The following is an 18,211-nucleotide window of genomic DNA, read 5'->3' on the forward strand; positions in this document are numbered from 1 at the left end:
AGATGCTGCTACCAGCCCCCCTTTGTTCTTGACAGATGGCACCGAGGACGGTGCAAAGCTTTAAGTGTGGGGAGGTCAGTCAGTACCTGACTTCCGGAGGTAATTTCTCCTCCCTAAAACACCAATAAAATAGAATATTTAGTTAGTTTTTCTTTAGGATAGATTGCATAGTAATAATTAGCATGCATGTTCTATTTGGTTGAAAAATAATAAGTTTCTTTTTAAGATCCTATTTTTGAAAAATTTCACTAATTTAAATCAAAACTTTTGTGTTGAATTTGTTTGAAGTTGTAATTGGGACATAGTTTAAAAAGCTAAGAACACACAACCCATGAAATTTTGAGCTTAATTACATGGTTACATTATTTAACCATAAATATTTTATTCTTGTGTGTTCACTTCTCTATGATTGTAATCTTTATTTTGTTTCATCCTATGTGTCCAATGCTTAATGTATTTATATGCATGCATATGATTGAGGCCATTACTTGTTTAGCTCACTTATCCCAAATAAGCCTACTCTTTAAATCACCCTTGTCAGCCACTTTGAGCCTTTTAAATCTCATTTGTTCTATATTTTACCACATCACTAGCCTTAAGCAGAAAAATAATTAAACACCCCAAATTAAATCTTTGATTAGCTTAAGATAGAGATTATGTGTTAATTAAGCATGGAAAAATTGTGAGAACATAGGTTAATAAAGGAATATGTTATGTTCTTACCTTAATAAAATAATGAAAATTTGGATACCTACTCATGTAAAACAGAAAAATTAAAAATCCATGTGCATTGGTATGTTATTTCTATTTTTATATAAAAAAATATTCAGTACATAAATAAATAAATAAGGGGACAAAATTACCCCAACTCTAAATTAAGTTAAGTTCAAGGATCAATGCATATGTGATGAAAATTAAAAGAAAATTGATGCATGAGTATGTAATGTAAAAGTGGAAATTATGGGTAGCTAGGCATGAATTAGAATTAAATAAAGTATGTGTATGTTAGGTGAAAGCTTAGGTTAGTCAAAGATTCATATTCTAACTCACTTAGCCATATATATACCCTCACCCTAACCTTAGCCCCATTACAACCTTGGAAAAGACCTCATGATGTTGCATTAGTACATTAAATATTTGTTGATTGGTTAGGTGAAGAATAAAATTTGAAAAGCATGATTAGAGAAGAATAGAGTGATTACCCTATACACTTGAGAGACTAGAGTGCACATACACCATCAGTGAGGGTTCAATGCTTAATTCTATGTTCCCTGCTTTCATGAGCCATCTTCTTACATTTTTATCTGTTCTTACTGTATAAATTGAATTAGTGGAATTTGATTTATGTTTGTCTTGAAGAGCTTATTTATTTTTAACCAAGTAGACAAGAATCGTATCGTTGTATTCATATATATAGGTTTCATTGCATTGCATGAGTCTTACATTTCCCTACTCATTTATTTTATCTCCTTAAGCTAAGCATGAGGACATGCTAATGTTTAAGTGTGTGGAGGTTGATAAACTATTATTTTATGATTTATATTGTGTTTAATTGAGTGATTTTATCAAGTCTTTACCTACTTATTCATATGGATTGCATGATTTTATAATTCCTTCCTAGTATTGTTTATGGTTGAAAACTTGCTTCCTAAAGACCTTTAATTTGTACATTTTAATTCTCCTTTGTACCATTCGATGCCGTGATCTGTATGTTAAGTGTTTCAGGCTTCATAGGGCAGGAATGGCTCAGAGAATGGAGAGGAAGCTTGCAAAATTCGAAGGAACACAAGAAACTAAGGAGATAACCAGCGAACACTGACGCAATCGCATGGCTCACGCGAGCGCACGAAATGAAGAAATCGCAGCGACGCGAACGCGTGTCTGACGCAAACACGTGGAGTGGAGTTTGCACGAATGACGCGAACGCGTGGACAACGCGAACGCATGACAAGAAAAATCGATGAATGACGCGAACGCGTGGACGACGCGAACGCGTGACCTGCGCGATCTGCAGAAATAATAGAATACGCTGGGGGTGATTTCGGGCCACGTTTTAACCCAGTTTTCAGCCCAGAATCACAGACTAAAGCTAGGGAACATGCAGAGACTCAACACGCATCCACACACATTCAGATACATTGATATTATGATTACTTTTAGTTTTAGATCATAATCTAGATTAACTTTACATTGATAGTTTATGCTTTTGCTTTGGATTTCGGATGCTGAAGAGTCATTACCTCTGTAAAGACATCACTTTAGTTTGTTTCCCTATTCCTTTACTCTTATTAGTTGCTCATTGACCCTATTCAAATAAGTATGTTGTATTTTGAATTTATTAATATATAGAGTTACTTTTATTTTTAATTAATTTTAAATTTCTATTTTATTTCATTTAATTATGTCTTCTTATATTTTTATGAGTATTAATTCCATGTCAATGGAATAGATTTTCTACTTGACATGGGGGTTGATTAAGAGGAGACACTTGAGTTGAAATGCTCAAGTGCTTAGTTAAATTGGACGTTGTTGGCTAATTCTGTACCTACTAACGCTAGACCTTCCCAAGGGAGAGGACTAGGATTTGCAGGTAAGAGTTAGCTCAATCACTTAACTTTCCTTTATTTAGTAAGGGTTAACTAAGTGAAAACAACCACCTTTTTACACTACACTTGAGAAGATTCCAACAAGGATAGAACTTCCAATTAATTATTCTCCCCAGTCAAGGCTTTTTATTTAGTGTTCATACCTTGGGTCGAGCTATCCGACCTGGGATGATCGACGATAAAGCGACCGACCTCTTCGGGTCAAGCGGACCGACTTCTTCTTAAAGAACTCGGCCGAGTCAACAAGAGAGCCCAATAAAGGGCCCAGGTAGAGGAACACGACTCAAATCCTAAGGCAGCCCAAGCCTATAGAGATAAAGGCGGTTCCGTTGAAGATACGCTGACCTCAACTCAAAAGATCAAGATAAGATAAGATAACTAACTTATCTTATCCAAAAGGTCACACCTCACCTTTATAAATACACTAGAGCACCCAGGTATCACTCATACTCTGATTCTAGATAACACCTGTTTAATACCCGTGCTAACTTAAGCATCGGAGTCTCTTGCAGGTACCCCCCACCCTTCGGTGACAGAGGATCAGCAGCATGTTCAATCCAAACAAGTCGGACGCACCAGCTCCGACTGCCATTTACCAGCCGGACACATCGGTTCCGACCAGCACAGAAGATCTCGTCCGAGATCGACCTACAGTTTCAGGTAACCCTCGGAACATTGGTGCCGTTGCCGGGGACCTGGAAGTCATCCCATCACCATGGCGGACGACCATGACAACGACCACGATTCGGATTTAGAAAACAGAACGCCGCACAAAAATGCGGACACTCCACCAAAAGATACCCCGGAATCCAACGGAGATAAAAATTCAGCAAACCCGGGAGCAATAGAAGCACTTCAAGATTGCTTGAAGCAACTTGAAAAAGAAACCCAACAACAACGAGAGATCGGAAAGGATCTACAAAGAGAGGTACGGCGACGACGAGAATTGGAAGAAAAATTACTACAATTAGAAGCCGATCTCAAATCGAAAACCCCTCAAATCACTCCCAAGGAAAGCTCACGCAAAGAACAGGATCCATTCACCAGGGAGATCATGAAAACCAAGATCCCAAAGGACTTCAAACTACCGGATATAACTTTATATGATGGCACCACAGATCCTAACCATCATCTCAGCAATTTCAGAAGCAGAATGTACCTTACCGACGCCTCAGATGCCGTTCGCTGTAAAGCTGTTCCAACAACCCTCACGAAGACGGCAATCAGATGGTTCGACAACCTACCTCCAAAGTCCATCTCAAACTTCGACGATCTGGCCAAAAAGTTCCTAGCCAGATTCTCCATCCAGAAAGATAAGGCCAAGCACGCCCCCAGTCTACTGGGGATCAAGCAAGGAGATCGGGAGAGCCTCCACAACTACATGGAAAGATTCAATAAAACATGCATGGACATACAAAGTTTACCCACAGAGGCGGCCATCATGGGACTCATCAACGGCCTACGAGAAGGACCTTTCAGCTAATCTATATCAAAAAAGTACCCGACCTCCTTGGATGAAGTACAGGAACGAGCAGAAAAATACATCAATATGGAAGAAAACGCCCGATTGGGAGAAACCTCAAAATCTGGAGCCTCCTACCGGGATAAAGACAAAGAATCTAGAAAGAAAGAAGATCGACAAGGGGAGAAAATCAAAAAATACCATAATTACACTCCTCTCAGGGCATCCCTGGTCGACGTGTACAAAGAAGTCTGCCATACAGAGAAAATCCCCCAGCGCGACTGCTCAAAGGCAAAAGGGAAGGGGAAACCGGAAGGAATATTGTGAATACCATCGAGTCCGAGGGCACTCCACCAACGAGTGCTTCGACTTAAAGAATATCATAGAAAAATTGGTGAGAGAAGAAAAATTAGATCGATTTCTAGCCACCCGAGATGATGACCAAAGAAAGAGGCGAAGGGACGAAGATGATGGACGAACTGAACGATCACCTCGGACACCAGAAAGACACATCCACATGATACACGGTGGGTTCGCAGGAGGTGGGATCTCCAAATCATCTCGCAAAAGATATCTGAAAGAAGTATATCATGTCGAAGGAAAGGAGGAAACACTCGACATCCCGGCGATAACATTCACTAAAGAGGACGCATTAGGCATCATCTCGGGACACGATGATCCCATGGTCATCACTGTCATACTGGCAAACGCCAATCTACATCGCACATTAGTGAACCAGGGGAGTTCGGCCGACATCTTATTCAAAACAGCCTTCGACAAACTCGGCTTAGACGAAAAGGAGCTTAGGACATACCCGAACATCCTGTTCGGATTAGGAGATACCCCAGTACAACCACTGGGATACATATCGCTACACACAACCTTTGGAAAGGGGAACCAATCTCGGACCCTCAAAATAGACTACATTATGGTCGACGTAAGTTCAGCCTACAATGCTCTAATAGGTCAGACAACACTCAATCAACTCGGCGCAATAGTCTCAACCCCACATCTATGCATGAAATTCCCAACCACAGAAGGGATAGCCACGATAAAAGCATATCAAAAGATGGCACGCCGCTGTTATAACGAAAGTCTAAACCTTAGAGGAAGGGGAGAGGAGTTTCATACAATTAAACTAGGCGGAGTCCAGCAATGAGAAGAACTCCGCCCGCAGCCAGAAGGCGAGATGGAGAAGATTCAAATCGGAGACACCTCGGACAAAACAACCAATATTGGCACGACCCTAAGAGGAGACTCAAAAGAATTATTGGTACAATTCTTACGAGATAATGTCGATCTCTTCGCATGGAAAGCCGCAGACATGCCAGGCATAGACCCTAAGCTAATGTGCCACAAGTTGGCGGTCTACCCAGGATCTCGGCCGGTTCAGCAGAGACGAAGGAAACTCGGGCCAGAACGATCCAAAGCTGTGGAAGAACAAGTACAGGCCCTACTGGAGGCAGGATTTATAAGAAAATTCAAGTACCCACTATGGCTAGCCAATGTTGTCTTGGTGAAAAAAGCAAATGGGAAGTGGCGAATGTGCACCGATTACACAGATCTCAACAAAGCATGCCCAAAAGATCCATACCCACTCCCAAGCATCGACGCTCTGGTAGATGCTTCCTCCGGATACAGATACCTCTCGTTTATAGACGCATACTCGGGATACAACCAAATTCCCATGTATCCACCAGATCAGGAAAAGACCTCGTTCTTAACACCAAAGGCAAACTACTGCTATATCGTGATGCCTTTCGGTCTCAAGAACGCAGGAGCTACTTATCAAAGGCTAATGAATAAAGTCTTCTCAGGTCACATCGGAAAAATCATGGAAGTTTATGTGGACGACATGTTGATAAAGACACGAAGCGAAGATACATTATTATCCGACCTGGCTCAAGTGTTTGACACCATAAAGAAGCACAACATGCGACTCAATCCCGCAAAATGCACCTTCGCAGTAGAAGCAGGCAAATTTTTAGGTTTCATGCTCACACAAAGGGAAATTGAGGCAAATCCAGACAAATGTCAGGCCATACTCAAAATGAAGAGCCCAACCTGCGTCAAAGAAGTACAACAACTCAACGGGAGATTGGCCGCCTTATCCCGATTCTTAGCAGGAGCTGCGATAAGATCTCTCCCCTTCTATGCTACTTTAAGAAAGGGAAAACAGTTCGAATGGACGACAGAATGCGAGCAAGCCTTCCAAGACTTCAAGGAGTTCTTAGGACGGCCACCTATCCTATCTCGACCATGAGAAGGAGAGCCGCTCATACTATATCTCGCAGTAGGGAGCCGGGCAATAGCTTCAGCACTAGTAAGAGAAGACGAACATGGGCAACAACCCGTCTACTTCATTAGCAAGGCACTACAGGGATCCGAGCTGAACTACCAGAAAATAGAAAAATTTGCCTATACTCTTATCCTAACATCTCGACGACTCCGCCCGTACTTCCAGGCTCACACCATTAAGGTTCGAACTAACCAGCCCATAAAAGGAATATTGCAGAAAACAGATCTAGCAGGAAGAATTCTACAATGGGCAGTCGAGCTATCAGAATTTGACCTCCAATACGAAGCTCGGACGGCCATCAAATCACAGTATCTGGCCGACTTTATCGCAGAATTCATAGATGCCTTAGAAACCCCCACAGAATGGAATCTTTACGTGGACAGTTCTTCAAATAAAACTGGAAGCGGCGCAGGCGTGATAATAGAAAGTAACCAAGGAACCCAAGTTGAGCTCTCCCTCAAGTTCGGATTCCCGGCCTCAAACAACCAGGCAGAATATGAAGCATTATTAGCCGGTTTGAAGCTGGCTAAAGAGGTCGGAGCTCAAAAACTCAATATTTACAGTGATTCACAAGTGGTCACATCACAAATAACAGGGAGCTACCAAGCCAAAGATCCCACCATGAAAAGGTATTTGGATAAAACCAAGGAACAGCTCGGACAAATTGGGGAGTACAAGATCTGCCACATACCCCACGAACAAAATGCCCGAGCTGATGCACTCTCAAAATTAGCCAGCACCAAACCAGGGGGCAACAATAGAAGCCTCATCCAGGAAATATTGCAGAACCCGTCAATCTCGGAAGAGGAAAAAGTCCTGACTATAACAAATCAGGACCAAGGATGGATAACCCCTATAATCAACTACCTCAAAATAGGAACGCTCCCCACAGAAGAAAAGGAGGCAAAGAGGTTAAAAAAGGAGGCACAGTACTACACCATCATAAACAACATCCTATACAAAAGAGGAATCTCAATACCTTTACTAAAATGCGTACCGACCTCCAACACAAGAGAAGTGCTAGAAGAAATACACAGCGGCATTTGTGGCAATCATCTCGGAGCGCAAGCTCTCGCCAAAAAGGTACTCCGGGCGGGATTTTATTGGCCAACTCTACAGAAAGAAGCTACAGAATTTGTAAAGACATGTCCACCATGTCAGAAACATGCTAATTTCCACATCGCCCCGCCAGAAGAGCTCATCAGCGTGACCTCGCCTTGGCCATTTGAAAAATGGGGACTCGATCTTCTCGGCCCCTTCCCACAAGGATCAGGACAAGTTAAATTCCTAATAGTAGGGGTAGATTACTTTACAAAGTGGATCGAGGCAGAGCCCCTAGCTAATGCCACCACTCAAAGAAGCCGGAAATTCTTATATAGAAACATTGTCACGAGGTTCGGGGTTCCATATTCAATAACCACAGACAATGGCACTCAATTCACAGATACAGGCTTCAGAAAACTAGTAGCCGACTTGAATATAAAGCACCAATACACCTCCGTTGGACACCCACAAGCCAATGGACAGGCCGAAGCCGCTAACAAAGTCATACTGGCTGGATTAAAATGGAGATTACAAGATGCAAAGGGAGCCTGGGCAGAGGAGCTTCCACAGGTTCTATGGGCGTATCGAACAACGCCACATTCCACTACGAAGGAATCTCCCTTCCGATTAGCATACGGAATAGAGGCGATGATCCCAGTAGAGATCGAGGAAGGGTCGCCTAGAGTAGTTCACTATAATGATGAAGCAAACTCCCAACTGCAGAGAGAAGAGCTCGACTTGTTACCCGAAATCCAGGAAAAAGCTCGGATCAGGGAAGAAGCTCTAAAGCGCCGAATGGCTTCCAGATATAATCAAAAGGTAGTACCGAGAAGTTTTGCAGAAAATGATCTCATCCTAATCCGAAATAATATCGGAACAACTCGACCAGGAGAAGGAAAGCTGGCAGCAAACTGGAAAGGACCCTACCGAGTTGTAGAAGTACTTGGAAAGGGCTACTACAGACTGTCTGAACTCGATGGACGAGAGCTTCCCAAGTCATGGCACGCCTGCAACCTAAGAAGGTACTATAGTTAGAAGATATAAAAGACCTCATCATTGGATGCACTCTTTTTCCTGAAAAGGTTTTTTAATGAGGCACCAAGTTGAGACTCAAGACAATCCCATATGTATATATTTGCACTTTTCCTTTAAATAAAATATATTTTAGATATTCTACAAAGATCTCAAGATGCATTAATCTGAAGCATTCATCGTCCGATTATAAAGCAACAGATCGGCAGAAAGTGAAAAATAATTTCACTGCACGATCACGATAAAGACAACCGTCCGATAAAGGTGAAAACGCGATTCACCCAAAAGACGATCTAGAGATGACAACCACTTTCTACAAATCGGCAAAGATGAACACAGAATAATGTAAGAAGTTATTGAAAGTGATCTAAAAAAGAACCTGACGAGGTCTTACGGATCGCTAAAATAATAACTTAAAGACTGGTCGAACATTAAGAAGTCGAACCAAGTCAAACCAAGTTATAAGTAAACCCTGGAAAGAGGTCTGGCCAACCCTATTAAAGAGGATTACTTTAACTTAGAAGGGCCCGACATAACAAAGTCAGCCCAAAACGAAAAGTTATCAAAGTAATCCCTGAAAGAGATCTGACAAAGATCCAAGAAAGAGGATTACAAAAATAACTTAAAGGAGACCGACATAACGAAGTCGGACTCCTACTACTAAAAAGTTATAAAAGTAATCCCTGAAAGAGATCTGACAAAGATCCAAGAAAGAGAATTACAAAAATAACTTAAAGGAGACCGACATAACGAAGTCGGACTCCTACTACTAAAAAGTTATAAAAGTAATCCTTGAAATAGATCTGATAAAGATCCAAGAAAGAGGATTATAAAAATAACTTAAAGGAGACCGACATAACGAAGTCGGACTCCTACTACTAAAAAGTTATAAAAGTAATCCCGGAAAGAGATCTGACAAAAATCCAAGGAAGAGGATTACAAAAATAACTTAGAAAAGGACGACGTACAGAAGTCGGCCTACTACAAAGCAAGTTACAAAGGTAACCCCTGAGAAAGACGGGACAAAGGACTGCCAAAACAACTTGGAGGACCAACTTGAAGGAATCGGTTATAGATCGTCAGAAATACAAGCAAGAGCGAGAAAACCGAAAAACAAGTCGAACCCACATAACCATAACCTCAAAAGATCCAAGCTACAAACAATAAAACAAAGCAATCTAAGGAGGTCGAGATGTAAGATTTCAAACATCAGTAGAAAAAATGCCAAGTCAAAAAGCTACTTCTTTTTACTCTACAAAAAAGTTATAAGGCCCGGAAGGCCACCAAAACCTACCATAAAGAGATAGCGAGCTACCTTTTGTTCGTCAAAATAAAAAGTTGCTAAACAAGCAACTTGAAATGTCAGCACTTAAATAAAAAGTTTTAAAAGCCCACAAGCCGGGCCAACTACATATCCAGAAAGAGATCAGCAAACATCAGGAGCCTTCTTAGCAACATCAGGACAAGGAGAAGGAGGACGAGTCTGGATCGGTACAGCGTCCACAATTCCATCCTCCCGGTTCAGAATCTGGCAATCCGAGTCAAGCGCAGCAGGAGGAACTAAAGATGTCGACACTTTGGCAGAGGACGCAGGGGGAACAACCTCATCATCACCATCCTCATCATCAGGAACAATCTTGCCATCCCTGACAACGTTGTCCAGGCTAAAAGAGGTGAGATCGGCTTCGGGAGCAATGACCTGAACTTGCTCCCTCAAGTTCTCATAAGCAGCAGTCACGCTACCAACGAGATGACTTTGGAGCTCAGAATAATCTTCCCGGACACTGTCGAGCTCCCCCCTCAGGCGCAGCACCTCCCGATAAGATGTAACATAACTCTCCTTATGCATCATGGCTGCGTCCTCAGCCAACCTCAAAGAAGCCGCCAGTGATTGAGAACTTGCCTCCTCGTTCTTCAAGTCCTTCTCCAGCTTGGCTACCTTTATCTCAAGCTCCTCCTTCAACTCCTTCATCCGATCAAACTCTTGTTTCGCCTCCTCCATAAACACTTTAGTGGCGTGGAGAGGGAGATTCTGAGCAGTCCGATATATGGCAGCCGCCATATACGCCATCTTCACGTGATTTCGGGCCATAAACTCCAAGTGACGAAGGATGGACACATCGTCCATGGAGAGAGCGCCGTAGGGACCAATTTGCTGATCCACAAATTCAATGGGATTAAAATCAGGAGCATCGAGGTCAAAGGGCTCAGCAATCTTTTGTTTTTTATTGGGAGGAGCAACAGAGGGAGCAGCAGAAGTAGGGTGAGGATCCACCAAACGGACTCGGGGTGTAGGGATCACCTTCTTCACCCCGGGAGAACTCGGCACTGATGGCTTCTCGCGCACTTGGGAGGACCCCTCCCCAGCCGCTTTAGCCGCAACATTTCTGGCAGCAGTCGCCCTCTGTGCCCTCTTAAAAACTTTCATGGATTCACTATTCTTCATTGCCTCTGCAAATAAAACAAGAAAATTCAGCTACAAGTCGGAGAGACAGCTACAAGCAACATAAACAAGATAATAAAAGAAACACAAAATACCCAATTCAGTTTGAAGAAGAGAAGGATTGGTTAGAAATTTCTTTGTGTCAAGATGGGGAGATTGACCCCAGCGTTCTTCCAAAATAGTCACAAAGGCTCGCTCAGCCTCATCCAACATTTTCCACGAATACCTGGAGACCCTCACGTCTTTTTGCCATTCCAAGGGAAAAGCAGGTTCGTCATTCTCATCCAGAAAAAAGGGGCGAGCTCCTTCAAACATGGAAAAAACCTTTTTTCCCTGGGTAGAACGAAAGGAGACCCAAGCTGACTTCTTTTTTACCACACCGGGCTTAGTCAAGACAAACAGATAGAAAAAGAGAGATTGGGAAGCAGGAATACCAAAACCATTGCACAACAATTGGAAGATTTTAATAAAACCCCAGGAATTAGGGTGAAGTTGAGAAGGGGCAACATTACAAGACCATAACAGGTCGGTTTCAAATTGGGTAAAAGGAAGGGTGATACCCAGCTGACCAAAGAAAAAATCATAAGCATAAAAGAAGGGGCGACCATCAACAACCCGAGTAGAAAAGCAGACTCTCTCGTCAGAAGAAGGAGGGACAAGTTCATAGTTCTTCTCATCACCAGAATTACTACAGACACTATAAAACTGCCTAAGCTGAGCACAAAATTCAGAATCAACCAGCGAGACACACATGAGAACCATGGAGTCCACCCAATCGGCCATACCCGCGGGAACCTGGGAAGGCATCTCTACAACGTTATTTCGGAAAGACATGAGGTCAACTAAATCCTACAAAAAGAAAAGAAGAATGGATTACTTAAAAACATCTCGGACAGGGGGCAAGACATCTCGACGGATGGATAAATAAAAAAGGGAAAACCCCAAGACTCAAGACAAAAAGTCTTGGGGCATCCCTTGGAGGCAGTAAACAAGGAAGGTCTTTAAGTTATTTCTACAGCCTACATCCCGGCACTCATCAAAATAAAATCCAGAAAGAAAACAAAGGAAGCAAAAATGCAAAAGGTCCACCCTTCTACAGTATTATCAGCAGAAAGCACTATTTCCATAGTTTATCAGAAATTCCAAAAAGGGCCAAGCGGAAAAACAGCAAAGACACAACCTTTTTTCAGAATAAAGTCATCATTTCAAAGCTTCAAATACAAAAACATTCACAAACATGCAAAGTTCTAAAAGTATCAAGCAACAGATGGAGAAACTACAAGACACACAGTGATCAGCAAAAAAGATAGAAAGATCCAAACTTTCTCAAAACAGACACAAAATGGTGTAGAGGAAGGAAGGAAGAAGAGTCAAACCTGCGAAATGAGAGAAACTGCAAAGAAAAGCAGGGAAGCGGAAGGCAAAAAGCCAGAATCACCCTTCTCCCACGAAAAAGCAAAGTGACAAAGCAACGTCGCTAGGCTAAAACGCGCAACCGCAAACTCCAGGTGGAAGCTTCTGAAAAATCAAAAAAGGTGAAAGCGAGAAAATGAAAGAAGAAATATGAAGAAGTTACGAAAAGGGTGAAGGAGAGAAACCGTTTCTGGAGTACAAAATTCAAAAATAGGGAAGTTAGGGAAACAGGGCAATTAAATGTCAATTAAATGCGGATATTAAAACCGCTTGCATTCCCAAAAAAAAAAGCGCTAATACAAAAGCGCGCGTTTGTAGAGGAAAACATTCTACATTCAAAAGCTGCTACAAAAAGAAGTCGACAAGATGCTTGAGTTCGGCTTCACTACAAAAAGGACCAAGGAATTCGACCTCGACAGAGAAGACCATGCTCAAGCAGGGGCACTGTTCATACCTTGGGTCGAGCTATCCGACCTGGGATGATCGACGATAAAGCGACCGACCTCTTCGGGTCAAGCGGACCGACTTCTTCTTAAAGAACTCGGCCGAGTCAACAAGAGAGCCCAATAAAGGGCCCAGGTAGAGGAACACGACTCAAATCCTAAAGCAGCCCAAGCCTATAGAGATAAAGGCGGTTCCGTTGAAGATACGCTGACCTCAACTCAAAAGATCAAGATAAGATAAGATAACTAACTTATCTTATCCAAAAGGTCACACCTCACCTTTATAAATACACTGGAACACCCAGGTATAACTCATACTCTGATTCTAGATAACACCTGTTTAATACACGTGCTAACTTAAGCATCGGAGTCTCTTGAAGGTACCCCCACCCTTCGGTGACAGAGGATCAGCAGCACGTTCAATCCAAACAAGTCAGACGCACCAGCTCCGACCGCCATTTACCAGCCGGACACATCGGTTCCGACCAGCACAGAAGATCTCGTCCGAGATCGACCTACAGTTTCAGGTAACCCTCGGAACATTTAGAATATCAATAATTATTCTTAGTTTATTTTTATTGTTTTAATTTACAATTAATTTTACTCATTATCAAAACTCAACTTTTTTTGGAAAACTTCTAATTAATAAAATAGCACGCTTTCTTGCAACTCGTTGGGAGACGACCTGGGACTCATACTCCCAATATTTTTAATTCTAAATTTTGTGACAACCCTTTTTAAATTGGTGAGGTAGACTTTAGCTGGTTAAGGGCTATACTTGCAACGCATCTCTCTTATTAAGATTCTCTTAATTGGTCTAACTTCTGCCACGCATCATTCATCGCCACGTGTCAGATACAAAATGCCCCGTATGCATTAGTGGAAGCCAACCGCCATCAAGATCCTCCAATGTAGCCTTGATCCCGTTGTGCCTATCTGATATGACTAGAATACCCAGCTGAGACATTACGAGTTGCCAAAGGTAGGTTAGAAAGAATGACCACGATTCTGCATTCTCACCCTCCACAAGTGCAAATGCAACAAGAATGATATTAGAATTGCCGGCCTGAGCAATTGCAACGAGCAGTACTCCCCCGTATTTGCCATACAAGTGGGTCCCGTTGACACTAACCAACGACTTACACTGTTGGAAGGCCTCGATACACGGTGAGAATATCCAGAAAAGCCGATGGAAATAAGTTGATGACTCATTGAGTTTCCCACCAACTCGCACAAGACTCGTTCTCAACACTGCAACACTACCTGGCATCGTGATCTACACACCCAGCACCTATCACGACAACTCATTATATGATTCTTTCCAATCTCCATAAATCTGTTCCACGACCTTCTGCTTAGCCAACTAAACCCTCCTATAAGTCAGTCTGAATCCAAAATGTGCCTCTATCATATTCTGCAGTACCTTGATTGACACAGCAACATCAGCTCTAATCATAGGCAGGATGAAAGCCGATATCACATGATAATCAAGCATCCTGTGATCACTAGATATCGAAGTGGTCAGACAAATATGAGGTCTGTTGTACCGTTTTACCTCCCAAATACCTCTGCGCTGATGAAGACTTATCCGAATCAACCATGTGCACTCGTTGCCAAACTCCTTACACTTTCCATAGTTCTTGCGATGGTCAGATTCCAACACTTTGTATTCAATCCCACAGCGGATGCTATAAGTCTTCAAGCTTAAGACGACCTCCTCTTTATCATGAAACTGCTGACCAACTTGGAACTTAGCTAGAGCTCTGTATCTTGTGTATCTTTGGCCATAAATCCCATAGGTACTCCCGGTAAACCATGCTGTGTCATAACATCCAAGTCCAAAGTTGAAAAGTGTGGGGGTACTACTGAGTCCCTAAACTAGATGCTCCTCCACTCCCAGCTGGAGTACTCTTTGCTATGTCATCATCATTATCGTTAGCAATCGTGGCGGGATCCACATCATCATCATCATCATCATCATCATCATCATCATCATCATCATCATCTTGCAGTATATCCTCGACACTATTCGGTGCTCTGTAACACCCTACCACACAGAGTCTTATGCTTAAGTCATAAAGCAGAGGTGGCAAGGTATTACGACCTCTAAAAAAAGACGTATATAATTATAATTGAAAGAATTTTGTAAACAGGAGCCTTGAAGAAGAAGCTAAGCAAAAGTGAAAATTGAAAATCGTGTCACACTCACAAGGATAATCATAAAACGGATAGGTAAGATCAAAAGAAGGCTAACGACATAATATACAGATCGGAGTTCCAAAATACAAATATCAAGCTCTAGACTCGACCTATGAAGCTAAGGCCGGTCAGAGTATATATATATATATATACAAAATATAACTCATACTATAGAACAAACACCTGTTTCTCCAAGTCAACCTCTAGGAGGGACAAACATAAAATATATACAGAGGAGAATCTATATACCTATATACATAGCATAAATACAAAATACAACATAATAAAACTAACCTAACTTCGCTTGCATAGGAAACTCCAGATGCTCAGCGAGATGTCTCTCGACCTGCATCTGAAAAACAACAGAAATATGTATGGAATGAGAACTGGGAATTCTCAGCATGATAAAGGTGCTCGCATAGTTAATATAAAAGGTCCCGAAAAAGCCAAAGGCATTCCTAGAACTTCGACACTCAGAATTAAACTTAAGGAAAATAAACTAAACCAGAAATTAGGTAACTGTCTAAGGTTCTCAAGTCCTAAATCAATTTCTAACTTAACCCTTCACTTTCTGCTTCCTCCAGCCCTACGAAACACCTGTGCACAGACAAGCAGTACAGACAAGACAAACACAAGTAGGATACAGATACATCAGGTAAGCATAATAATCACATAGTCAAGCCCAATTAATGCACAATCAAACAAAACACACATATGCATATGATGTATGCTTGTCCTATGGCTAATGAGTCTCATCTGTCGGTTATATAGCCAACCCGATATGTCCTGGTAGCTAACCGTTAGACAGAACACCAAACACGGAGCAAGTGGGCAACACTGCAACCCTTGCATCTTACCCGTGTGCCCGGAGCAGGGGACAACTTCACCCTTGTCTCTTACCCAGGTGGTGTTACAGTTCTCAACCCGGAGCAAACGGCGACAGAACTCAATCCTTACATCTTACCCGAAGTCTCAAACTCTTATCCGGAGCAAGTGGACAACATCACCACTGCATCTTACCCGGCTTATTGACTCTTACTCGGATCAAGTGGATAATACCACTGCATCTTACCCGAAGTCACATTCAAAAATTCATTCTTATTATCATTATAATTTATTCATATTCATATAATTTCATAATTAATCTCAGTTTTCATCATTCTTCTTCCTCATCTATTTTCCGGAGCAAGTGGACAACGCCATTGCCACTTACCCGGTCACACATATCTCATTATCATTATAATTCATTCATATTCATTCAACAATTAGACTTAAAAATCAATTCTTATCATCGTTCATTCCTTATTATCACACCTCCCATTTCGTTCATAAAAAATTCATACTCAAAACACAATTCATTCTTTTCTAAATAAAGCAAACTCAAAACATAATCCTTTTCTTAATAACTCAAAATCAAATTACAAAATCCTTAAAAATCCAAATCTTTCTAAATAACCACTTCAAACGAAACCTCCTATTTTCATAAAAAGTCTAGCAACATTTCCTCTAAAACTCAAACTTCTACCATACTTCAAGGGTCCCAACCACCAAACCAAACACCTATCAGTCATTCAAATTATTTTCAGTATCAAATTATTTCAAAATCAAATCAATTCCAATATTAAATCGTTTACAAAATCAAACTACACATTTCTCAACCAATCCGTTCAATTCAATTTCACAAACCCTCCATCAATCCTCAACACATCAACAATATCATTATTTTATACTCATCAAAGTCATAATCCAATACATACAAATTCATTCATCCTTTATACACAATCCATCAATAATTCATTCAGTTCATTCATATCTTAAGGTCTTCTAGCCTAAGTTTTCACATGACATTAAATATTAACTACGAGAAACCAAAACCATACCTTGGCCGATTCCTCCCTAAGTCCGAAACACCTCAATTATCCACCGTTCCTCAAGCTCCAAAGCTCCAACTCCGCACCAATTAAATTTTCAGCTCCCAAGATTCAATTCCAAGCTTCCAATATCTACCAATTTAACTCCAATTCAACAAGATACACAATCTAATTCATACAATATCCCAATAATCAATATTGAGCTCACTAAATCACCAATTCACAAGAGTTAGAGTTTCTTTATCGTTACCCATGAGTCAAATAGACAAATCCAGTGATTATCCACCGCTAGAGTACCCCTAAATCATCAAAATCACAAAATCTCTCAATTATGAAAACCCAAATCAAGAACTGAAAAGGGAAAAATTGTGTGAGAAAACATGATTCTCTTACCAAATTATTCCGTGAATTTTGTAGAAAATTCCGAGACGAATGCATAGCCGCTGACGGCTTGTCAATCGGAGCTCCGGATTGAAAGTTATAAAGATTTGAATATTTGGGGAAAAGATTTCGTTAGGAAGGAAGAAGGCTGAATGTCCCATTTATATGCTGGGCCTCGGCCCAGTTTGAATTCGGTTCAATCAGTTCAGTTTGTTGGTCCAATTTTAGATCAAAATCTTTAAAATTAGTATCAAAACTTATATTTTAATTATTTCTACCTCATTAAACTATATAATTTAATTTTTTTCTAATTTCTTTAAGTAATAATTAATTTATTGGTTAATTAGTTACTAATTATCAGGAGTTTACATGCTCCACCCTCTCCGAAAATTGGGACCATAACAGGAGTACTGGCCATCACATTAGCAAGCTCACCGAAGGCTAGAGTGTCACCTATTTCTCCGTCACGGTTGTGGTTTAGATCGGTTACGAAGGACGAAAATGCAACCAAAACTGTCTCAGGTGCAATCACGGGCATATATGATGAGGCACCTTGAGGCATTGAGCTAGAGTAGGCTGGCATTGCTGAAGATTGAGGATTCTGGTTCGAACCTCCTAAATTACATACCACATCTACAAGCTTGGCCAATAGCTCAGGAGTCCTCACCTCGGAAAACTAACGACGACAATGGAACAGAATTTGCAGATCTTTGTCACTATCTATGACGAATGAATCGTACTTCACACCATCACGCAACACAGAAATTGGAATCCTATAGAATAACTTGGCTACCCGTTTCACGCCATGCAGCCCCAATTTTTGGATTATTGTATTCTAAAACTTGTTGAAACTCATTGAAGGTTTGAGGAAAATACTTAGTGGATCTTTATCTGTAAATTTTATTTCAAATCGCGTTTTCTTTAATCGACCCTCTATAATGTACCAGAACTAAAAAACTATCATCACTAGCCATTGTGAGTCTCACTATGGTGAAAAATTCACGTTCAGCTCGTATTT

The 18,211-nt window shown here is 41.2% G+C and overlaps 1 protein-coding gene across 1 annotated transcript; it reads right to left on the minus strand.

Moving 5' to 3' along the window:
• Window positions 1-9,869: 9,869 nt before the first annotated feature.
• On the minus strand, window positions 9,870-17,755 carry LOC107640284 (uncharacterized). Its single transcript, XM_016343823.2, has 5 exons — window positions 17,563-17,755; window positions 14,166-14,560; window positions 13,634-14,018; window positions 10,791-10,894; window positions 9,870-10,142 (listed from the first exon to the last, which is right to left on the minus strand). The coding sequence occupies exons 1-5, from the start codon at window positions 17,753-17,755 to the stop codon at window positions 9,870-9,872; spliced, it is 1,350 nt and encodes a 449-aa protein (XP_016199309.2).
• Between the last annotated feature and the right edge of the window lie 456 nt (window positions 17,756-18,211).

This window comes from Arachis ipaensis, chromosome B5 (assembly GCF_059453495.1).
Source record: "Arachis ipaensis isolate K30076 ecotype BB chromosome B5, ASM5945349v1, whole genome shotgun sequence".
Classification (NCBI taxonomy): domain Eukaryota; kingdom Viridiplantae; phylum Streptophyta; class Magnoliopsida; order Fabales; family Fabaceae; genus Arachis; species Arachis ipaensis.

What these genes read in the sequence shown, in the direction of transcription:
- LOC107640284 (XM_016343823.2), bottom strand. Translation starts at nt 17,755, where the DNA reads ATGCCTCAAGGTGCCTCATCATATATGCCCGTGATTGCACCTGAGACA. An exon ending in TTTCGGAGAGGGTGGAGCAT is followed by an intron (nt 14,561 to 17,562) that starts GTAAACTCCTGA and finishes GTTATGACACAG; the next exon opens with CATGGTTTACCGGGAGTACC. An exon ending in ATGTTGCTGTGTCAATCAAG is followed by an intron (nt 14,019 to 14,165) that starts GTACTGCAGAAT and finishes CTGGGTGTGTAG; the next exon opens with ATCACGATGCCAGGTAGTGT.